The sequence below is a fragment of the Henckelia pumila genome, chromosome 4, assembly GCF_033568475.1.
Source record: "Henckelia pumila isolate YLH828 chromosome 4, ASM3356847v2, whole genome shotgun sequence".
NCBI classification, from domain to species: Eukaryota; Viridiplantae; Streptophyta; class Magnoliopsida; order Lamiales; family Gesneriaceae; genus Henckelia; species Henckelia pumila.
In genome coordinates, this window is record NC_133123.1 from 181726270 (window position 1) to 181751739 (window position 25470).

Genomic DNA, 25470 nt, shown 5'->3' on the forward strand with positions numbered 1-25470 from the left:
AAACCAAATCACAATATAAATGCATAGAAGCTAGAAACACCTCCAACTCATAAAAGCGTCAAAATGAGATAATTTCATTTGCAAATATAATAAAGATTTAACAAAGGCCATGCTTTGAGATAAAACATCATTGGACGACAACACTAATCGATGAACTTAATGGATCAAAGCAATTGATATCAATGAGAAGGAAAAAAAACATAATTGGAAGGTACTGCTTTGCATATGAAGAGCAAAAAGAATAATCTAAACAATGTAATTTTAAATTTTAAGTATATGAAATCAGTCAATATTGCACTAAAATATATTATAAACTAAATTAAATTATATCGAAGCACTATATCATTGAGATGCATAAACTAAGTTATAATTTAAAAATTTTAAAAAATAAACAAAGATGGATGCCTATAAACTTCTGAAAACATTTTCATTTCATCTTTGTAATCTATCACAAATTATAGCACTTGAAATTGAATTCCACTGAACAATCTGTGAAAAAAACATGATGAAACTACGAAAAATGACTATTTCAATTGAAGAAAGCAAGGACACATGATTGTTGTAGAGATGAAAAGTGACGAAAGAAGTCGAGGAGTGTGGTCTTCATTACGAAATTTTAAAGTATCAACAAAATGATCATACATGTGTTTCAATCGTAACGCACAATGAATATACAAATTAAATTAAATTTTACAATTGGGCGACTAATAAATCATGAATAAATATCGATGAAATTAAGGAATGATAAACTGAACCTTAAGTTTTTTTCTCCTAAAGTACGCTCTTCGATTTTTGCTCCATCTACCAAATTCTGCCTTTTTCTGGTGGCGTTCTTTGTCCAAAGAAATATTTTCTTCATGTGCAGAAACCTTTTTACAAACCCAACTGAACTCAAAAAGCACAAAGGTAAGAAAAATAGAAACTGAACACAAATCTTAAGATCAAACAACAAACATATACTCAGAAAACAATACATGAACCTCTCAAAAAATTCAGTGAGCGCTCTCGGAGCTTTTTAAGCACATGAAAGCATACTGCAATCATACTTTCCACTCACATCTCCTTTCTGAAACTTACACACATTCACGCATTCTACATACACTTCCAAAATTTGAGAACAAAAAATTAAAAAAATAAATAAATTCTCGATCAAACATGCCAAAAATTAACTTATTCGAAATCAACAAAGTCCGATGAAATCAATATATTCACAACAAATCAAAGTATTAAAAAGAATATTTTTCACACGGCCAAAGTTCAAAAAACCCCATTAAAAATCCTCATCAAACAGCAACAACTTATCCAACACCAATAAATTCAAAAAAAGAAAAAAAAAATCCATCCAAACCACGAAATTCAACAAAAAAAATCCATCAAAACATTACAAAAGAAAAATCAAAGGCACAAAGCAAACACAATTCTTAAATTTTAAATTCAACATATACGATAATTGAAAAATAAAATAAACACTGGACAAATCTTTTATGAAATCTAAAGTGAAAAATAACTAATTCGAACTCGATATCGGCACTGGTATAGAAAATAAAGTGAAATGTGGAGAAAAATTCATAAAGATTTATCAAGTGTAAAATTTCGTCACACCGTTCTTGAGGGGTGATTTTTAGCCAATCCATTTGGTTGAATATGAAGCAAGGATGCGAAAACTTGACCTCCAATTATAGTATCCTTTAAAACACAACACAGTTAATAAAAATTACGATGATTAATACGGCACCAGCACAAAAAAAAAAAACTTGAAAATGCAAGGAATCCCAATTTACCTTAAAACTAATTGAAAATTTTGAATTGTAATGATTTCCAAATAATTTTTGAAACTAAAACAAAGAATCCAAAAATTAGCACAGAACAAACGTGAAAAAAAAAAAGAATTCCAAATTTACCTCAAAATCGAATAGAAAATTTCATTGCGACGGTTTCCGAATGATCTAGAAAAAGCCAGAGCATTGTTAAAATAGGTGCTTACATTTACAGCCGATGATCCAGAAAAAGGCACAATCCAAAGGACAAACAGGAGGATAAGTTAATGGAACTATTCAGTAAAATCGAGATCCGGAAGATCCTGAAACCTAACAGTAAACTGAGGTAGCATATCGGAAAATCGAAAAATCAATCTGATAAAAAGAAACAGATGGGAGGTTGATTAAGTTTATCGGCAAATCGAGAAAAAAAAAAAACAAACGGAGGGTTGATTAAAAGCTAGTTAATAAGAAAAATTGGAGTTGTTGAAGATGTTCATATACGTCGATCCGGTGGAGTTGATTTTGAACCCACTGCATCAATCGTGTTGGAGGGCCCTTTCATTGGCAGAGGTTGAAAAATTTTCAAAGCGGAAGAAGAAACAACCACCATGCTTGATTTGAGATCGCTTGGTTGCAGAGAATCTGAACTAATGGTTGAAAGGCAGATGAAAATCATGCATTCAATGGTTAGTATTTTTACAAATAGGCGTAATTAATTATATATTGTTGACGTGTCAAATCATAAGACATTAGATCTATTATTGGGATATTACTTATATGCTAGGTTGAAATCTACCTGGTTTGAACGGGAAAAGTCTATGTTCGTGACGTGGAAAAATATGATTGGTTAAAATTAGTGGGCACCATGTGAGTGGGTGTTGGGGGGCATTTTTGGATTATTAAAAATAAGACCAAGACACCATAGTTAGTTTTTATGTGGTATTCAAACTTAATTAATAGTAAAAGATAAAAGATAATATGTAATTAAGATAAGGCAAGCATATTTATACATAATTTAAATTTTAATTAATACTAGGTAAAAATGCACACAGTTTACGTGTGTAAAATAAAGGTTTTTGTATATGTATTTTTTTTTAAAAAAAGAATAAAATGAATGAAATTATGGGTAGTTAATAGAAAAGGGCAATCATGAAATTATGAGATTTTGGTGTCATCAAGGTGGTTATTTTTATATAATAGTGGTTATTCTAATAGCCTGATCTTTTATATAATAGTATAGACAGTATAGATATAATAGTATAGACGGTATAGATGTAAAAAGTTTTTTAAACAAAATAAAAAAAGCCCTAATTAAATTCATCACAAAGCCTTGTTAAGAATTGGCGGACAAAGGCGGCAAATTTTTCATCACTTCTTCCTCATCCCGCCTCTTCTCGATCGTGAATTCCCCAAGTGGTTTTACTGGATTCTCCAGGGTTGTGCGATCATAAGAAATTTATACTGCTCTCAATTTTATTTTTTTTTGTTATTTTCTGTTTTCTTTCTCTATATACAGCTTATAATTTTTTAGATCTTGAATTGTGTTATGGGTGTTGGAATCGTGTGTATGAATTTCTATATTTTGTGTTGCGTGTTTCGTTGTTCCAACTAATTAGATTGAAATTTGCCAACTATGTTCATACGTGGTAGTGGGAATTAGTTTTCTTAAGTTTAGATGGTACTGATCATGTTTTCTTCGATCCTATTTGAAAATTTTATGTAGCCTTTGAATTGATGAATAAGCTAATTGGAATTGCAAATTATTTCCAGCAATAGTTTTACCAAATAATTAGAAATTAAGAAAAAAATACTTGTCTTGCAATGCCAGTGAACAGTTCGTAGAAAAGATGCAATCGTGTGTTATGCTTTATTGTCATTGATCCAAGTATGTGGGTGTGGCAAATTTATATATAAAAAAAGTAAAAAAATGGATGGAAAATTGATGTCCAAATACGAGGAGTCTAAACTCTTGCAAAAGATAACAATGTTGAATGCACTGGATTTGAAGATACAGTTCACTGCAATATGCATACATATATAAATAGTGTTTGTGGTGAAAACACTATGTAATATTAAAAGACATTGACTCAAATTCAGCAAAGAGGATGATGAAAGCAACAAATGGGAGAAAATTAATGCAGCTGAAATATAAATGGGATAATCTTAGTGATAGACAGATGAAAAAGGTGTGGAATGAAAATGCGGGTGAATTATATAGATCAGCGATTCATTTAGCTAAAAAAGCTGCATTAGCATCTGCATATGAAGACTTAGAAGAAGAACCAGACATAATGGATATGATAGGTAGGGGCCCGACTGGATGGGAAAAGCTATATGGAATGAGTTAGTTCAGAATCACTGGAGTAAAGAAAAACATATTATGAAATGTGAATCTGCAAGAAAAAATTGGATGACAAAGAAAGATGGATCAATTACAAGACATGCTGGGGGTTCCATATCTTTTGGGGCACATCGAGAAAGAATGGTAAATCTTATTTTCTAAATGTGATTTACGTCTTCCTTGTTGAGCACTTTTAATCATATTTCAATTAGATATATCAAATTTAATATATAATTGTCTTTCTATTGCATATATAATCACAGAAAAAAGAGTTGGGGCGAGAAGTAGATCCATTTGAAGTTTTTAAACGTACACACAAGAAGAAGCAAGGAACTGGGGAGTTCGTTGACACTAAATCAAAAAGAATTAGTGTGAGTTGGAACTTGTTTACTTTATTTAATTTTCATAATTTTTTAATATCTTTTTGGTAATTTGGAAACAAATTATGCACTTAGATAATATTAATTAACGTGTTTGTACAATAGCATAGAATTTTTGGTATCATTCAATCGACAAGGGATATATATGTATATGTGATATCAATTGTAATTATTTTATTGTCATAATGAAATTTTCATGTTCTCACGTTAGGAGCTTTAAACAAACTGTTCTTCTGTGGATGTTTGACCTTGGCTTTGTGTATTGATCTCTCTAGCATTTTAGATTTTAACATTCTTGTATGTTTAACCTTGGGTTTTATGTTCTTAGTTTTCTTGCATTTTACTTGCTGACATGAGATGTGGTTTCTTCAATTATAATTGTTAACTTTCTTCAGCATTTTTATTTGGTGTTTTCTTACATGTATTGGAAAGGAAAACTACAGGGAAAATCTTAATTTTGATGATCAATCTTCTCATCCTTCATTTGATCTCTCATCTTGGTGTGATGTGGCGGGTTGCCCAACAAAGGGAAGGGTATATGGATATGATCGTGATCAAAATTTTGAAAGATCATGCGGTGCAAGTTTGTTTCCAGCAATGGATGGAATGCGTTCTAATGAGATAAACAATGAGTTTTCTAAAGAAATTGAAGAGATGCGTGCAGCGAGGAAGAAGATGGAAGAAGAAATTGAAGAGAGTAAGAAGAAATTGGAATGTAATCATGGAAAATAAGCGTAGAGAAGAGAAACTCATTGAGGAAGCTAGACAGCGAGAAGAGAATCTTAGAGAGATGGTTCGTCAAATGATTCAAGAGGTGGGCTATACAAATCACTTGTTTGCAGGGGGGTCTGGAATCCGTGAGCGACGTGGAAGGGGATTTAAAGATAATTATTAGGAGTATTGACTCTTTATTTTTTTAGTTATTGTTGGATTCATTATTGGTTGAGTTTTGGATGGTTTGAATATTTATTTGGGAACTGTTTATTACTTTGCACAGTACACTTTGTGGATAATTTATTATGTTTTTTATTGAGTTTTTTTATAAATCAGTTGATTTAGTTATTATTTATTTATTATAGATTTTATTGTTTTGTAAGAAAATTAATGATTGATTTGTAAATAAAACTGATTACATCTATAGATGGATTTATAAACAGAATCAGAGACGGATTTATAAATACTTTTAGAGTATTATTTGAGACCGATTTTTGACATATTTAATACTAGATTAGAGACCGAATTCGAATTTGAATGCGAAATCATTTCAGCAAATTAAACACAGAATCATAAACAGATATGCAATCCGTCTCTAAAATTATAAACGGATTTTTTTGTCTCAAAATCAGAGACGAGATTTCATAAACAGATTTTTGAAACAGAATTTTTTGTCTCAAATTTCATTCTGAGACGGAAATATGATATTTAGAAACAAATTTTTTTGTCTCTGAAGCCTTGTTCTCTTGAATGATATTTATAATATAATGTTTGTTCGTGACGTAGGTGATAACCCACGAAGTTTTTTGTTTACTTCCTTACAAGCGTATGAAATTGCATACGAGACCATCTTCAAGATTGTGTATGAGACCCACTGCGAGACCGTCATTTATGAGGCTACGATGTTATAACTTACTAGTCAACACTTACAAGGTTGTAGCTTACTGTTCTACGCTTATTAGGTTGCAGCTTACTGTCCTACATTTACGAGGTTTTAACTCATTGGTCTACACTTACAAGGTTTCGCTTATGAACCCAAGGGCGGAGGCAAGCTTTGAGCCACCCGAGCTTTTTTTTAAATTTTTTTAAGTAGCCAAATTTTTTAAAACAATAAATTGAGTATTATTTTGGGCTAATGTTATATTAGCCCGGGTGACCCAATTAAAAAAAATTAAGTAGCCCACATTTTATTTTTCAAAACCAGTCTTAAAACAAAACAAAAATAAAAATAAAATGCAAAAATGAGTTGTTTTTCATTTTCGCTTTTGACTTCATTGAATTCAATTAAATTATTTGTCATTTCATTTTCACCTATTCAATCTCTATATTTTAAAGATCTATTATATTATAATGCTACCACTTTTATAAGCACGTCGATCAAATAATGATGGAGTTTGCATATAAATGGAGAAATATTTAATCTCTTTGTGGTTAATTTTGAGGAGATTTTTTTAATAAATTCTACCTTTTTTCTGTAAAAATCCGTGTTTTTAGCTTCTATAGCTTTTGGGCTTCTCGGTTCTCGCTAAAAAATTTTAGCCCGGATAAAATCAAAATCCTGGCTCTGCCATTGTATGAACCAGTTTGACTCAATATATCTTTTGGTTATATCATCTTGACACCATTTGTGGAACCCGTCACCTAGTCACTGCAATCACACACAGTTCATATCACCAATGACGATCAAAGACGTTTATCTCCCACTCCCCACCAACAACAGGAGTTTCTTATCACAAACGACGTTCTGAGAGCTCTGATGGAGGAGACAACATCCCATGCTGAAGCTGAGGCAATGGATCAACATCTAGCAACCCAACAACAGAAAATGATAACAAGAGCGCACTCGATAGTAGGTTGCCTTCTGTTCACATAGAGAGGGTTCCACAAGAAAGAGAAGTGATCGAGACAAATGACACCAATTTTGGGAAGAGGGCAAAACTTCACAAGTACAAGGCTGATAGCCTTGAATTGTCTTCCCATCTGGAGCTTGGCACTTCAAGAAAGGAGGAGAACTCTAAAAAAATTATACCAACTCGACGTAGTCCTTTCACCTCTGCCACCTTGGCCGAAGTGCTATATGTAGGAGTAAAGATAGCAAACATAATCGAGTACAATATGACGGGTATCCACAAGATCACCTCGACGGGTTCTACGCAAAGGCCTAATTATATGATATAAGTGATGTCGCGTACTATAAGATATTTCAAACTACTTTTTCAGGTCTTGCACTCTTTTGGTTCAACAAACTACCTCCCGAAACTACATGAAGTTCGGAGCAATTCACCCATAATTTTCTGTATCAATAGAAAATATTCAAAATCAACAACATACTTGTTCACCATAATCCAGAACGAGGGAGAAGGTCTACGATAATATGTGCAACGGTTCACCCAAGAAATTCATGAAGACCCGCATATCAACAATGACTTGTAGCTGGAATAATGCAACAAAATATTCGTAATAGAAGATTTAAAAAATCAATAATAGGAAAACCCCCAAGAACTCTAGAAGAATTATTTAAAAGATGGAAGAATACATAAGCGTAGAGGAATAATGGGGACGTAAGTATTAAAAAAAAGAAAAATATAAGAATGAAAGTACAAGAGAAGGAAGAGAAAAAACAAACATATTCAAGTCTCCATTTCCAACACATTTCTCTCAATTCACGTTTGATGGACGTACTAGTGTTTGTCGAACAACAGAGCTTACTATGACCCTCGTGGCTAATGAAGGAAAACAAAATCGGAGAAGTATTGTAACTTCCACAAGGATATAGAACACGCTGCGGAAGATTGTTTCAACTCACGAGCTGAAATGGAACAAGCGGAGTGTAGCGCCTAAAAACCCAATATACTAAATTGCATGCATTAAATTAAATAAATATTATGATTTATTTTTATGTTTAATTGATTTAAATTTTTTATTTGAATTATTGTGCTAATAAAATGTTAATTATTTATTTAAATAATTTTATTATACTAACTATTTAATTAATGCTTTTAATTGTTTAAGTTTACTTATTTAAATGATTTTATTATACAACTTATTTGTTTTAATGATTTTAAAGGATTAAGCTTGCTTATTTAAATGGTTTAATTTAATTGTCCACCTTATTTATTTAAAATAATTTAAGTTTATCGGTTAGTTATTTAAAAGATTTTTAAATGTCTAGCTTATTTATTTAAAAACTTTTGATTGTCCAATTTGTTTTAAATATTTTTAATTCCACTTGTGTATTTATTTAAATGACTTTTAAACTTTCATCTAGTTTATTTAAATTATGTTAATCGCTTTGTTTATTATTCAAATATTTTATTTATCGTCGCGACATCAAAATATTTAAGTATTGATTTTTAAAAAAATTCTTGAGTTTTCGTTATTTTAGGGCCGGCGGGAGGAGACGGAGTCGTGAGTTATAATTTATTTTTGAGTTTTATGTAGTAAACTTGAGGAAATTTATTAAATGATTATTTTAAAAATTTTCGATCAACGAAAATTTATTTTAATTCCTTACAAGTCGAGGAAATTAGGTAAAACTTCATTTTAAGGATTTTCGAGTAGTTTTATTTATTTTAAAAGAATTTTAAAGTTTATTTAATTACCTCCAAAAAATTTATATTTTTAAAATCCGGGTAAAAATTGTTTTGCTTAAATATTTATAATTTTAATTTTAGAGATTTAATTGTTATAAATTTCTTTAAATTCTTATTTCGCTTAATTATTTAAGCTAATTAATCTTGAGTTCTTGAGTTCAGTGATTCCGGGTCCGGCTTGAGGAGACGGTGGATTTTGGCGGTAATTCTTAGTTTCACAAGATTTGAGATTTCTGAAAAATTGAGGAAACTAGATAAAGTTTTGTTTAGAAATTTTCCGGGAGGCCATAATTATTTTTTACGAAATTGTAGAGTTTATTTTATTACTTTTCAAATTAGTATTTTAAAACTCGAGTAAATGATATTTAAATCCCTTTAATTGGTAAATTTTCAAAGATATGGGAATTTGAGTGATTTTGTGTGAGTAGTGTATAAGTTGTAAAATGCCTAATTGCAACTCTTTAAGTTTTATAGTAGCAACTGTTAGGCTTTTACTTACACACACATATACATACACTTATACACATATACACACTTTTAATACCAAAAAATAAAATAAAATAGATCTCTCTCCTTCCCCTTAACTCTAGCCGCCCCATCACCACTTCTTCTCCCCAAACCTCATGCCACTCACCCTTCTCCCATCCAAACTCACGGCAACCACTTCACCTCCGCCGCTGTCGTCCCGCCTCTTCACCGGTCGGAGCTCAAGATTATGAAGTAAAGAAAGCTACTCTCACCTTTTTCAGCTTTTCCAATTTTTTTTCTTGTTTATTTTGCAGAAAAGGCAAGTATAAACATTTATTTTGACCATCAAGTGAAGATATTATGTTGTGTGTCATGTTTTCTTCAAGTATTTTGGGTTTTGTGTATTGGTGTTAAGGCATTTCAAAATTTCAGAAAACTTCATTAGGTTTTATGCCCAAATCTCGAAAATTATAATGCATAATTGGTGTTGAAATGAGCTATGTTATGTGTGTTGGATGATTTTTGATGTTGCTGAGCATTTCGAAATTTGCAGCCACTAGTCATGGGTTGTTTGAGCTCATTTTTGAATTTTGGATTGAATGATGCTTAAGGGCTGCCTAGGCTAGTTGAATTGGAGTCTAAACAGTGTCTTGGATGAGGTAGGAGAAGTTTAGAAGGCTAGAAATGATTGATTAGGCATATGGAAGTGACTAGCGAGGCCGTGTGTATGGTTGTCCCGGTTGGGGAAAGTCGGCTAAAAATTTGACTTTGAGATAGCTTCGGGCATGAGGGCTTGGCTCGAGGTTTCAATATGGTCTAAGGATATTTAATAGAGTTGGTTTGTAGGCTGAAAGTTGGAAAATTCAATCGGTGAAGAGTTCGTAAGGGTTAAGATAGTAGTGGACTTGTGCAAATTTTTACGTCCCGTGGATTTGCCTCTAGAGTTCAATTATGGTGGATTGGATTAATTTGTCTGGACAGGAGGTGGATTGGCCTTAGTCAATTCTAGGATTTGTTGAATGTGTCGGTTCAATTTGGGAGCCATTCAGTTAAGTTTTGAATAGGTTAAGGGTGAACTAAGTTAAGGTGGTTGTGTAGATTTTTGTTGAGTTTAGTTGCTGCTCGGAAATACGTTTTGTTCGGGCTTCTGGGGTTGGCATGGGAGGTTGACTGATCCTTGGGATATTTTAGGGTGTGTAGAGGGTGTCGGTTCAAGCGGAAGTCAATTCGGTTAAGAAAAGGTCGAGTTATGGGCTTTTTGGTTTGAATGCTTGTGGTGAGTTTTGGTTGAGGATAAAGGAGAGTTTGATTGTTTAATCTTGCCTAGGAGTTAGAACCTTAATCATTATATTTTCTTGATTTAAAGCGTGTTTTCATCCTCTAAATTTGTGTATTCGAGTGTGTTGCTTCAATCATTCGAGTTGAGTTAAGTTTTAAACAAGTTGAGTAAAATACCTTGCATTTTCGATTCAAGTGGAAATTTGTGTTGATGTTGATCAAAGTAAAAGTTTGAAGTTGAGTTAAGGTAAAAGTATTGAATGAGAAAAGTTGATTGTGACAATAGACGTGCAATGTCGGTCGGAAGATGCCTCGGCTCACTTGCCAACTCAGACGTGCAATGTTCGGTCGGAGGACACCTCGGCTCACTTGCCAAATTAGACGTGTAATGTTTGGTTGGGGGACACCTCGGCTCACTTGCCAAAACAGACGTATATTGTAGGGTCGGAGGTATCTCGGTTCCCCTACCAATTTAGAGGGGCAATGTGGGGACGGGAAAATTTTGGCTTCCTTGTTGGCATAGTACTGTAGCCATTGATTGATCAAAACAAATAGGGTCACAATCGAGGATCTAAATTCATAGAGAAAAGTTCAAAGTTAAAGTTAAAGTTAAAGTTTATGAGATTTTATGTTTAAAGGCATGAGTAAAGTTAAAGTTTATGAAAGTTTATGTTTAAAGGCATGAATAAAGTTAAAGTTTGAAACGTGAGTTTGAGTTTAAGTAGAGTGAGTTCATTGTATGCCCTTTCGTTAAAGTTCCAAGTCTCATCTTCTATTAACTTCAAACATTTTTCCAAGGAAAATTTCAAAGTATTTTGAGTACAGTTATTTTAAAGGGCATGTGTGTAGTGACCCGCACCATGATCACCTACTAATCAGAGAGTTAAGCATTCAATTAAACATTAAATAACCTTAATCAGAGTAAATGCGGAACTTTTAAATAAACCAATACCAGAAGGTAAATCCTAGTGGTCAACCCTGTTATCCAGCCTTGGTCACCACCTAATGTAGTGAACTGCACCGTGATCACCTACTAATTAGAAGTTAAACATGCATTTAACTTAAATAATAAATCATCAGAATTAACAGCGGAAAAACATAAATAAATCCCAAAATAAAATAATTATGATACAACCAAATCTAATAAATCCAGTTTATTAACCCAGATACATTAGTAACAAAAGCCTAGACAAAGCCCTGCTGGTCATCAATTGCCTAAGCTCTCTTGGAACCACCTGCCTCATCCAGCCGCAGACCTGCCCCATGGAATAGGTTTCCAGATACAACAAATTATGGGACGTGAGCATGAAAAGCTCAGTACGAGAGTATGAGTATACAATATTATATGTGCATGTATGCAAGTGAACTGAGTACGAAGACATGAGGTCAAGAATATCTGATCAAGAACAAACTTGGGTCCTGGTATGTGCCACGCTGAGCCGTCGCTACAGGAGGTGACTAACATACTTAGAAGCCCTGATGGTGACCTAACACAAGTACATGTGTCCAAACAAATATCAGTGACCTAACACGAGATCTGTGTCCAACTTATTTTGGTGACCTAACACGTGTTTCTGTGTCCAACCATCTACGGACTGGATATCATAATACCGGATATCTCAATTAGGATAAAGACTCAATATGCTCATGTATGCAACATACAGTCATGACATGCTATATATAAAGGCATATAAAATATGCAATCACATAATCCATGTAAACACATAATACATACATACTCAATCTGGATATCTTGAGTATTACTTCCGTACCACAAACACTAGGCAAGCTAGACCAGCTCTATGTCCAAGCCTATAGTCCGCACTACAATGCAAAATACTCATGCATTATAACCTTATTCTAAAAGCCTTAGCTACTCTATAGCATACTCCCTATTTTCTTTAAGGAGCCAAAGCTACAACTGTGTCCGTCGTCAGCCCGCTAATGACGACTGCCCCAGAACTTGGGCACTGCTCCGCCGCAACCCTGGAGCGCCTGGCCAACCTCCGGACCAAGCCTAGGAAGGCTGGAATCACCCCTAAACCCCTAAAACAAGCTGGAACCGAGAGAGAGAGAGAGTGTGAAATTGTGTGAGAAACGAGGCCCTCGGATGGCCTATTTATAGGCGGAGTTCGGACGGTCCGAACTGGGTTCGAATGGTCCGAACTACCACTTGTCCGATCCAAATAGACACCTGAACTCTGCTGAGTTCGGATGGCCCGAAATGGTTTGGATGACCCAAACTGGTCCGCATGCTCCAAACTATTTTGGTCCTTCCGAACTCATTTTGGACCCCCCGGGACCTACCCTACCATTTTCGGACGTTTTGGATATGATTTTCCACTTATTTTTAGCAAATAAGGACTTCTTGAATATGTTTTGACACTTTTAAAATTATATGTCATTTTCTAACATGTTTAAAATAACTTAATCTTGTAAAATGGAACCGGGCTACTACACCTAATCTCCCTGACCTCAGGAGCAACAACCTGCATTTGCCCCAATGAATGGGGTATCTAGATAACAGAAAACAACCGGAAGTGAGCCAATACGCTCAATACGAGAGTATGAGTATACGGTGTTATGTGTGCATGTATGCAAGTGAACTGGGTACCAAGACACTCAAGTTAAGAAACAAGCTCATAGATCGGGTCCAGGGTATATAGCACGCTGCGCCATCGCATCAGGTGGTGGATCCTATACCCAGTGGATAATGGTGACCTGATACTAGTACATGTGTCCAACCATCACGGTGACCTAAAACAAGACTTACGTATCCAACCATCCACAAACTCGTAAGGTGAGCGCCCTACTACAGGATACCTAAGGTAAAGGCTCAATATGCTCATATATGAAACATACAGTTATGAAATGCTATATATAAATATAAATCATGCAATCACGTAATCCATGCAAACACATAATACATGCATACTCAATCTGGATATCTCGAATAATACTTCCGTACCTTTCTAGGGCACATCCTAGAAGCTTCCATCTAGGTCCAAGCCTACCATGCAGCACTACAATGTATAAATACAATGCATTATCTAACATGCCAAACATAACTTATTAGGCTATAAAAGCCTTAATTAAACTATAGTCTACTCTCTATTTACTATAAGGAAACAAAGCCATACATTCTTTCGTCGTCAGCCCGCTGATGACACATGCCCCCGAGCTTGGGCATAGCCTAGCTACGACCCTTGGATGCCTTGCCAGAGTTCCATCGCCTGGCCACTACTACGGACACTTTCCGCTATAAAAATACTACTTCCTACTCCAACTCTTAAAAAAGGAGTCCAAAAGCCCTTAAAATTGATCCATCACGGGAGAGGAGAGGATTCTTAGCGATTCGAAAATGAGCCTTCACGCCCCTATTTATAGGCTTGGGATTGGACGCTTCGATCCGTGCATGGGTGCCATGTTCCGATCGGGTGAGATCGGATGCTCTGATCCCACTTTGGAGGCTCCGATCTCCTTGCATGCAGCTACGTGTGCGAACCTTCTGGCCACGTGCATGGTATTGAGATCAAACGGTCCGATATGCGTTCGGACGCTCCGAACCCATTCGTAGGTTCCGATCTCCATCGATGGCTCCGATCTGGTTCGGACCCTCTGAACTGCCCGAGCCCAAATAAGCCCATTTAGCATTTTTCGGCATTTTGGACCCAAATCCCTGGTTCGGTTGATCATATTTAAATCCTTTAATAATGTTTTATTAAATTTAAACATGATTAGCAACTTAATCTTGTAAAATGAGACCGGGATACTACAGTGTGCATGTATTATATGTCCCTCGATATTTCATGCTTTATACTTGTTGAGTCTTTAGACTCACTACTTAGCTTGGTGCAGTTTAGACTTTCGTTGAGATCGAGGGGCATGACTCTTGAGTGAAATGCGATGCGGGCTTGACACATCCCTCCGACCTATCCTAGCTTTCCATACAATTTTATTTCTTTGTAAATTCGATGTCATGAGTATATAGAAATTGTTTAGTTTGTTGGTTAATATTTTTATGTTGGTTAAATTTGTAAGTTTTAAATTTAAGGATGTTTATTCTTTATTTTCATTTGATGGCATGATGAGTGTTTGACTGTTAAACTTTTGGATTTGAAACTTTGAACTACTTTCATTTCGTTCCTTGATCGTTCATCGTTTGCATTGTTGTCTCGTTAGGTTAAATCTTTGGTGTGCTGTTTGGACAGGTGGTTCGTAAATGTTTTAAATAGGTCATGCCAATTTTATTTAAAAAATATTCATTATTTTAATATCTCTTAAATATTAGAGGTTAGAGGGACGTTTCAGTTGGTATCAGAGCATGGTATTTGTTTTGGTTTATGCCTACTACCGATTGCAAGGAGCTCGAGAAGTCTCGCCTCAAAGTATGTAAGTTTTAATAAATTTTATATGTTAGTCGTATTTGAATTACTACTTTAAATATTTTGATGTCATCTACTTTAAAATATTTTCAAAGTTAGATGCTTAAATTATTTAAATGTGTAGTTCAGTGCTTGTTTTTGTTTAAATTTTTTTTAAGTAGTTTAAAGCATACCATTTAAATGTTTTTTTTTTTTAAAAAAGCATGCGATTTTAAGTTAAGTGGAGTTGGTGTACCAATATCCCTTCCAGTATTAGACAGTGCGTGGAATTTATTCGAGATACTAAGTGGTTCTAATAATTTTGATGAGAAGGTTGGAGTCCATCGAAGAATATTAACTTGTTCATTATGAGATATTAATTGTGGTGTTATTATTGTAAGTTATTTTCTTATAAAGGATTTTAGTTGGATACAATTAAGTGACTATCTTGTTTAGAGATTGATAGACGTAAGTTTTGCCTGTTAATTAATGAGTCTAAACTTGTGCAAGAATCGTGGATAAGTTTAAAGTATCATTGCAATTTTTGTGTTAACAAAATTGAGGAATGTTGCACACTAGAATTAAAGTGAAGGGTTTATAATACAGTTATAGATCTGATTGATAGTTTCAAACCTATTTAAAAATGCATGTTTCTACCTTTTTGTACTACATCATGAGGTCGTAACTTTGATATTGATGATTTGTGTGTATGGAAAATCAAGTTTTAAATGATGTTTAAACATTTTCTTGATATTTTTATTCCCATTTTTGCACTGTTTGACGTCGATGGAAATTTTCGTTTTTGATCTTGTTTTGATGGTTGTTGCTGCTGTGTTGAGAATATTACCAGTTATGTTATGGGTTGTTGGGAGTGAGTTTCTTTGTCAAGATGTTGAGTCGGCCGAGGATTCGGGTCGTTGGTTGTAACTGGTGACTGTGTTCTGACGTTGTTAGGATTGTTTGTATAGTATGAGAAGAAAAGAATTGATTGTGGTGAATTGGGATATAAGCTAGAATGTTAGAGAAGCAATGGGTTGAGTAAATAAGAGGTTAGAGGCCGAGTTGAACAAATGGCTAGATTAAGCAAGCTGTAGCAACATTTTAGGAATCTTTCACTTGCTGTTATGCTGCTTTTGGGTTGGGTTCTGTTTTGAGTTGGTAGCGTAGCCAGGACTTGACTTTAGTATTTAAGATGCATGCTAGTGTGACAGGTAAGACTTGAGAAGTGGGTTCTTGCTATGGACAATATACGAAATTGTCAATTGGTTCAACTAGGCTGCTATCACTAAGAAATTATTATTGTCCAATCCTTGGGCTGTCGTGGATTTTTATAGTGGCTGTCAAACGTTCATGTTTTGGTTCTTTAAGTTGCTACTACATGGTTGATGAATGCAGATAGCCTAGTTGTAGTAAGTTCTTGGAAGTTGCGGTATCGATTATGTACGTTGCTGTATTTGTCAAGTTTAAGGTCTGAAATTTTACTCTTGGGTATGAGTCAGAGTTTGGGACTTGCAGAGAAGTTTTGATACAGGTTCGGACATATGAATTTTTGAAAGAGAGTTTAAATGATTTTAGAAGCCTGAACAAGTCTAGTGAGTAGAATGAGTATTTTTAGAACTTTTGAGGGCAACAACTTCCTTTGACATTTAGCATTTCTAAAATGATGTCTGAAATTATTTGTTTGCATGCAAAAATATTTTTAAGGCATTCACCGAGTCGTGAGAAAAATTTTAAGAAAATATTTTAGCAACAAAAATATAATTTTCGAAAGCATTTATTTTTATAGCTTTTGTTCATAAATTATTTATTTAAAATTTTAAGCATATCTTTCAATTATTTGTGGTGGAGTTTCGACTACAACTAATTATGTAAAAAAATTTTGAACTACACTTCATGAAAATTTTTGAGAAATTTCTTTTATTGAGCTATCATGATAAGAAGAGTTAGTGGATTACTAGACAGTTATTAGCATACGTTCATTTTTGTGGTTAAAAAATTGTTACTATGGAGAAATATAAGAATAATTAAGAGTAAGTTGTGCAATGACTTAAAGATCTAAGAATGTTTTGGTTGTAAAACTTATAAATGGCGGTAGGATGAAGTTTTTATGTTTGTAAATTTGGATCGAAAGTAATTTGTGCAGTGATAAAATTTCTTTTAAGAAACCTGAGCGCTTGATTGTTAAGTATTTTGGGAACTCGTGGGCTACTCAGGAGCTCGAGTTCTATATTATATGTGTTAAGCTTAATTGGTAAATAGACATTAAGTATAGTTTTGTTGTTAGAAAGCTTTTAATTTATAGTTGCGGTCGACATAAATTATTTATTGGTTTTACATACTTTTATTGATTGAAGTTGTGACCTAGGATTTAAAGTTATCGAAATAAGGAAAGTATAAGATATTTTAGGAGTTTAGCTGGCGAATTAAAACTCTTAAAGTCACATTGGAACATTGATTTGAAATTTCCCTTAGGATACAATCATTTGGAAATAAATAAGAATTGTGAATTTATTTGCAGTAAGAGTTAGTCAGATCATTGATGATATAGATATCAATAAGTATCAGAATACGCAGCAAAATCTGATTTGGGCCAACCCATGTAGGCGCAAGGATCGAAAAATTTAGTGTTGATCTGGTCTAATGTATCGGGACCTAGCTAGTAAGACATAAATTTTAAGGACGAAATTCTATTTAAGGGAGGAAAGAATTGTAGCGCCTAAAAACCCAATCTACTAAATCGTATGCATTAAATTAAATAAATATTATAATTATCATTTTTAATTTTAATTGATTTAAATTCTTTATTTGAATTATTGTGATAATAAAATGTTAATTATTTATTTAAATGATTTTATTATACTAACTATTTAATTAATGCTTTTAATTATTTAATTTTACTTATTTAAATGATTTTATTATATAACTTATTTGCTTTAATGATTTTAAAGGTTTAAGATTGCTTATTTAAATAATTTTAATAGTCCAGCTTATTTATTTAAAATAATTAAAGTATATAGGTTAGTTATTTAAGTGATTTTTAAATGTCTATCTTATTTATTTTAAGGCTTTTGATTATCCAATTTGTTTTAAATATTTTTAATTCTTCTTGTATTTATTAAAATGACTTTTAAACATTCATTTAGTTTATTTAAATTATTTTAATCGATTATTTTACATTTAAATATTTTATTTATCATTGTGACATCAAAATATTTACGTATTGATTTAAAAGAATTCTTGAGTTTTCTTATTTTGGGGCCGGCGGACGGAAGCGGAGTCGTGAGTTATAATTTATTTTTGAGTTTTATGTTGTTAACTTGACGAAATTTATTAAATGATTATTTTAAGGATTCTCGAGCAACATAAATTTATTTTAATTCCTTAAAAGTCGAGAAAACTAGGTAAAGCTTTATTTTAAGGATTTTTGAGTAGTCTTATTTATTTAATTTTTTTAAAGTTTATGTAATTACCTTCAAAAAATTCATATTTTAAAAATCCGAATAGAAATTGTTTCTCTTAAATATTTATAATTTTAATTTGAGAGATTTAATTGTTCTAAATTCCTTTAAATTATTATTTTGCTTAATTATTTAAGCTAATTAATCTTGAGTTATGTGATTTCGGGTCCGGCTTGAGGAGACGGTAGATTTTGGCGGTAACTCTTAGTTTCACAAGATTTGAGATTTCTGAAAAACTGAGAAAAATAGATAAAGTTTTGTTTTAAGACTTTCCGGGCGGCCATAATTATTTTTACGAAATTGTAGAGTTTATTTTATTACTTTTAGAATTTGTATTTTAAAACTCGAGTAATTGATATTCCCTTCAATTGGTAAATTTTCAAAGATATGAGAATTTGAGTGATTTTTTGTGAGTAGTGTAGAAGTTGTAAAATGCCTAATAGCAACTCTTTAAGTTTTTAAATTAGCAAATTTTAGACTTTTACTTACACACACATATACACACATATATACATTTTTAATACCCTTCACCGACGCCATCCCGCCGTCCCGCGTCTTCACTGGCCGGAGCTCGAGATTATGAAGGAAAAGAAGCTACTCTCATATTTTTTCAGCTTTTCCCACACTTTTCTGGTATATTTTTGAAGACAAAGACAAGTATAAACATTTATTTTGACCACCAAGTGAAGATATTATGTTGTGTGCCATGTTTTCTTCAAGTATTTTGTGTTTTGTGTATTGGTGTTTGGACATTTCGAAATTTCAGAAAAACTCCAGTAGGGTTTATGATATGAATCTTGTTGTGTAAGATTAGCAAACACGATTACAATTTGAATCGCACCCTCTAACCAATAAACAAAAGACTCAAAGTTTTGCCCAATCTTTGAAACAAGTAAAATTGATAGGGTTTTGGATTTCCACCTTTAATTGACGGTACGATTAACAACAGAAATCACAACAATTGAAACCAAAGAAAACCTTCAGATAAACTTGTATCTGACAATCTTCAGTGAGAAACAATCGACAAACGTTTCCAAGTAATTAACTGAGAAAGTTTGATTTGAAGAACAAAGCAAAGCTTTGAATAAAATTCTTGAGAGAATTTTCAATAATTTTTGTATAAACTGAATCTGAATTATTATTAATGAAATAAACAAAAGTATTTATAGTTTACAATCAAAAATAAAAGATAACGCAAAATATAGCCTAAAGATATCAAAGATATCATCTAGAAAGTTTCCTAGTATAATTAAAAGACTCAAAATATATAAAATAATGCTAAAATATCAAAAAGTCTCGCACACACACAAACATGCCGAACTGTGTGTAAAACTCCGAGGCGCGGCCGCACGTCGATTGGCGCGGGCGCGCATGGCTCTCTGGACCTATGCGCGGGCGCGCATAGAGGTCTGTCCGAAACTCTTGAAATCACTCGACTGAGGAACGGGCGCGCGTCAGACAAGCGCGGGCGCGCATGCGTCTCTGTTGCATATTTTTGAATTCTCTTCGACATTTTCTCCGCTCTCTTGACTTCTTTGAACTTCAATAACATTGTAACATCCTTCAAAATAATCTTCAAGCATTCCAATGCTTCCTTGACATTCCACCATCAAAGATTGAAGCGCATCTTTGAATCTCTTAGCTCGACCTCTCGTAATTGGTCCTCTAGGCAACTCCAACGGATCCTTAACCACTTGATCAACATGCGAGCTATCCATGATCGCATCATCCTCCCCTTCTTGAAAAGGATTTGTCCTCAAATCTCGATCATCACCTACATCAAACAACGAGAAATCAGAAACATTAAAAGTAGTACTCACGTTGTACTCACCTGGCAAATCCAATTTGTAGGCGTTGTCATTGATCCGCTCCAAAACTTGGAAAGGTCCATCACCCCTAGGTAGAAGCTTTGAACGTCTTTTTTCCGGAAAACGCTCTTTTCTCAGATGCAACAACACCCAATCACCCGGTTCAAATACAACCTTCTTTTTACCTTTATTTGCTTGCTTTGTGTATTGCAAGTTCTTTTTCTCAATGTTCTCTTTCACCTTCTCATGCAAATTTCTCACAAACTCAGCCTTTTTCTTTCCATCCGTACTAACTCTTTCACTCATAGGAAAAGACATCAAATTCAACGGGGTTAAAGTATTAAAACCATACACAATTTCAAATGGTGAAAAATTTGTAATAGAATGCATACTACGATTATATGCAAACTCAACAAATGGCAAACATTCCTCCCAATTTTTCAAATTCTTTTTATTTATAGCACGTAACAAAGTTTCTAACTTCCTATTAACAACCTCAGTTTGACCATCCGTTTGAGGATGACATGTATTTGAAAACAGTAATTTAGTACCAAGCTTGCACCATAATGTTTTCCAAAAGTAGCTCAAGAAACGAGTATCTCTATCAGAAACAATACTCCTAGGCATGCCATGCAATCTAACAATTTCATTAAAGAATAAGTCCGCATTATGAGATGCATCATCAGATTTATGACACGCAATGAAATGAGCCATCTTAGAAAATCTATCAACCACCACAAACACAGAATCCCTCCTCTTCTTAGACCTTGGTAGTCCTAAAACAAAATCCATAGAAATATCTACCCACGGTTCACTAGGAACAGGAAGTGGAGTATACAATCCATGTGGTTGTGTCCTAGACTTAGCTTTTCTACAAGTTACACATCTCTCACAAATATTCTCAACATCATGCTTCATATGTGGCCAATAAAAATGTTCATGCAAAGTATCATAAGTTTTAGCCACACCAAAATGTCTCATCAAACCACCCCCATGTGATTCCCTAACAAGTAACTCACGAATGGACGATTTAGGCACACACAATTTATCTTCCTTAAACAAATATCCATCATGCATGAAAAATTTATCCCTCGGACCATGCAAACATGACACATAAATCTCACCAAAATCATGATCATTGGCATACAACTCCTTCACATACTCAAATCCCAAAAACTTAGAATCTAGAGTAGTTAAGAGCACGTACCTTCGCGACAATGCATCTGCCACTACATTCTCCTTACCTTGCTTGTACTTGATTACATAAGGAAAAGTTTCTACGAACGCTACCCATTTGGCATGTCTTTTATTCAACTTTTGTTGTCCCTTGAGATGCTTCAAGGACTCATGATCCGTATGAATCACGAATTCTTTTGGCCTCAAGTAATGCTGCCATGTCTCGAGTACCCTTACCAACGCATAGAACTCCTTATCGTAGGTAGGATAATTCAAAGACGCTCCACTTAACTTCTCGCTGAAATACGTCACTGGCTTTCCCCCTTGCATCAAAACTCCTCCAATCCCTACACCTGATGCATCACATTCAATTTCAAACATATTAGTAAAATCAGGTAAAACAAGTAAAGGAGCATTAATTAACTTTTGCTTAATAATATTGAAAGACTTCTCTTGCTCCTCGCCCCAATGGAATGGAACGTTTTTCTTGATGACAGCTAAAATCCTTCACGAACCTCTTGTAAAAACTCGCAACGCCATGGAAACTTCGAACTTGACCAATAGAAGTGGGTGTTGGCCAATCTCGAATAGCACTTACCTTTTCTTCATCAACTGTCACACCTTGCGAACTCACAACAAACCCAAGAAACACGAGTTCTTTTGTACAAAACACACATTTCTTAAGGTTAGCATATAAATGTTCAGCACACAATGTGATTAAAACAACTCTCAAATGTTCCGCATGATCATCTAAGTTTTTGCTATATACCAATATATCATCAAAATAGATAACCACAAACTTCCCAAGATATGCACGCAAAACATGATTCATTAAACGCATGAAAGTACTAGGTGCATTAGTCAAACAAAAAGGCATAACCATCCATTCATACAACCCATACTTTGTTTTGAATGCAGTTTTCCATTCATCTCCCTCTCTCATCCTAATTTGATGATAGCCACTTTTAAGATCAATCTTGCTAAACACACAAGCACCATGCAATTCATCTAACATCTCATCAAGCCTAGGAATAGGATGCCTATACTTAAAGGTAATGTTATTTATAGCTCTACAATCAACACACATACGCCAAGATCCATCCTTTTTAGATACTAACAATACAGGCACAGCACACGGTGACATCGACTCACGCACAAAACCTTTGTCTAAAAGCTCACTTACCTGTCGTTGCAACTCCTTAGTTTCCTCAGGATTGCTCCTATAAGCTGGACGATTCGACAATGCACTCCCGGGTACCAAATCAATTTGGTGCTCAATTCCTCTCAAAGGTGGTAATCCTTGAGGTAGCTCCTCCGGAAATAAATCATCGAATTCCTGCAATTGAAAAACAACAACGCTCGGAAGATCTCCGGCTATATCACTTGTGTTAAGGAGTACCTCCTTATAAATCATCATCCCAAGTGGAATTTGAGAATTCATAACATCTCTCAACTCACTCTTTTGGGCTATATATATATTTTTCTCAGCCTCTTTTCGCTCAATTTTTTTTCCATCTTTTTTTGAATCATTCTTTTTTTCTAAGGCCACCTCACTTTTTTGATCACTCTCTCTTTCGGCCTCATCTCTCTTTTTCTTTTTCATTTGGTCCTCCAACACTTGCTTTGGAGTCATAGGCAACAATACAATGGACTCTTTTTTCATTACAAACGAATATTTATTTTTAAATCCATCATGAACCACTCTCCTATCAAACTGCCATGGTATACCCAATAAAATATGACACGCTTGCATAGGGACCACATCACACAAGACCTCGTCAACATATTTGCCAATAGAAAATGGCACCACAACTCGCCTATTAACTCTCACCTCCGCACAGTCATTAAACCATTGCAACCTATATGGTTGAGGATGCTTCAAAAGAGACAACCCTAATTTTTCCACAAGTTTGCAACTCGCTACATTGGTGCAACTACCCCCATCAATGATAAGACTGCATACCTTTCCCTTTACAAAACAACGAGTATGGAAAAGATTTTCCCTCTGGCTCTCTTCCTCTCCTCTAGGTTGTGCATATAATGCTCTCCTACTTACCAACAACTCACCAAAAACAGCCCCAAAACCATCCTCATCATCAGGATCTACCAATGCAGGCATTTCATCATAACTTTCCTCCTCACTCTCCGACTCCACATCACCACAAGCATTAACAATCATCAATTTCTTATTTGGGCATTGGCTAGAGATATGGCCAATACCTTGACACCGAAAACATTTAATATCTCTAGATCGAGTATTAGAAGTTTCAGATGTACCTTTAACAACTTGCTTTGGTGTCTCCAATCTGGTGTCAGGTTTTGGTTTGAACCCTTGCTTGTTGTCCTCCCGTTTTGCAACGCTTGGACGCCAAGAAGTCGACGATCCTCCACCTGAAGGAAATCGACCAGCTCCTCTTCTCTTGAGCTGTTGTTCCACCTTCATGGCCGTCTGCACCATCTCATCCAAATCTAAACAATGGCGAAGCTCCACTTGGTCTTGGATTTCTCTATTCAAACCGCACAAAAATCGGGCCATTGTAGCTTCGGTATCCTCCTCAATATTGGTCCGAATCATCGTGGTCTCCAACTCCTTGTAATAATCCTCCACGCTCCTTGTTACCCTGCTTCAAAGTTTGTAAACGCCTGTACATTTCATGATAATAATGGTTAGGCACAAACCGCTTCTTCATGACACGCTTCATCTCTTCCCACGTCTCAATAGGAGGTTCTCCACATCTCCTTCTAGTGGTCACTAATTGATCCCACCAGATTAATGCATAATCTACAAACTCAACCACTGCCAACCGCACTTTCTTAAGATCAGAATAGTGATGACAATCAAACACAAACTCTACACGCTTTTCCCATTTCAGATACGCCTCCGGATCAGATTTTCCCCGAAACGCTGGAATTTTCATCTTAATACTACTGATATTCCCATCTTCCTTACTACCCTCCGTATATTTTCCTCGCACCGCTTCTCGCCTATGTCTACCCCTATGTACTCTTCTCTCCTCCTCCCAATTCTCATCAAAACTTTCCTCATCGTCTTCAAAATCATTCCCCTTCCTATTTTTATTTTTCTTTCCACTACCACTACTCTCCTCCAACTTACTCATCCTCTCATGAAGAGGTTCTAACTCCGATCTCATCGCCCTAGTCAACTGCCCCATCAACTCATCCATTTGAACCTTGGAAATTTCTTGGTTCACACTCTCACTAACATCCTTATTGGGGTTCATGGTACCTGCAAAAAAATCGTTAGTAATAAACTTCCTCACAAAAATTCTCACAGTTCACTCCAAACGAATCACTCAAGCACTCCTTTTTTTTCACTCAAATTTATGAAGAGGCTTTGCTTTGTAGAATAAGATTCAAACCTTCAAGTTTAAAACTTTTAGACGCTTGAAAATTGACCCACAAAGATTGCACAAACACAAGTAGGAAATTTTATGGACAACTTGACTCTGACTCGCTTCAAGGATGAATAAAGACAAAGAAATTGGCCACAAGTTACTTTTCTTCATTTTTTTTTGACCGGTTTTTTTTTCTTTTTTTTTTTTTTGAAATTTATAACTTGTAGCACAAGACACGAGACTTGGATAACAAGTTTGAAAGAAACGACACAAAAATTTTATAAAGAATAGACTTAGATGAAGAACGAAGAACACGAAGAATAGAGATAGATGAAGATAGGTACTTACTTGATTCAAAACCTTGGCTTTGATACCAAATGATATGAATCTTGTTGTGTAAGATTAGCAAACATGATTACAATTTGAATCGCACCCTCTAACCAATAAACAAAAGACTCAAAGTTTTGCCCAATCTTTGAAACAAGTAAAATTGATAGGGTTTTGGATTTCCACCTTTAATCGACGGTACGATTAACAACAGAAACCACAACAATTGAAACCAAAGAAAACCTTCAGATAAACTTGTATCTGACAATCTTCAATGAGAAACAATCGACAAACGTTTCTAAGTAATTAACTGAGAAAGTTTGATTTGAAGAACAAAGCAAAGCTTTGAATAAAATTCTTGAGAGAATTTTCAATAATTTTTGTATAAACTAAATCTGAATTATTATTAATGAAATAAACAAAAGTATTTATAGTTTACAATCAAAA

General features: G+C 34.5%; 2 protein-coding genes across 2 annotated transcripts; one reads left to right on the plus strand and one right to left on the minus strand.

Moving 5' to 3' along the window:
* Positions 1-3063: 3063 nt before the first annotated feature.
* Positions 3064-5503, plus strand: LOC140866001 (uncharacterized). The gene is made up of 3 exons (XM_073270856.1): positions 3064-4245; positions 4365-4472; positions 4914-5503. Exons 1-3 carry the CDS (start codon positions 4081-4083, stop codon positions 5211-5213), a joined length of 573 nt encoding a protein of 190 aa, XP_073126957.1. The 5' UTR covers positions 3064-4080; the 3' UTR covers positions 5214-5503.
* A 3883-nt stretch (positions 5504-9386) lies between these two features.
* On the minus strand, positions 9387-24582 carry LOC140862395 (uncharacterized). The gene is made up of 8 exons (XM_073265416.1): positions 24378-24582; positions 24191-24245; positions 23628-23961; positions 23115-23489; positions 22155-22676; positions 21894-22019; positions 21047-21490; positions 9387-9479 (listed from the first exon to the last, which is right to left on the minus strand). Exons 1-8 carry the CDS (start codon positions 24580-24582, stop codon positions 9387-9389), a joined length of 2154 nt encoding a protein of 717 aa, XP_073121517.1.
* Positions 24583-25470: the final 888 nt, after the last annotated feature.

Coding starts and splice junctions, on each gene's coding strand:
- LOC140862395 (XM_073265416.1), bottom strand. CDS start 24,582: ATGAACCCCAATAAGGATGTTAGTGAGAGTGTGAACCAAGAAATTTCC. Junction 22,020..22,154: donor TAATGAATCATGTTTTGCGT/GCATATCTTGGG, acceptor GCTAACCTTAAG/AAATGTGTGTTTTGTACAAA. Junction 9,480..21,046: donor AGAATATTTGTGAGAGATGT/GTAACTTGTAGA, acceptor CGACCGGTGAAG/AGGCGGGACGACAGCGGCGG.
- LOC140866001 (XM_073270856.1), top strand. CDS start 4,081: ATGGGAAAAGCTATATGGAATGAGTTAGTTCAGAATCACTGGAGTAAA. Junction 4,246..4,364: donor GGGCACATCGAGAAAGAATG/GTAAATCTTATT, acceptor ATATAATCACAG/AAAAAAGAGTTGGGGCGAGA. Junction 4,473..4,913: donor CTAAATCAAAAAGAATTAGT/GTGAGTTGGAAC, acceptor TGTATTGGAAAG/GAAAACTACAGGGAAAATCT.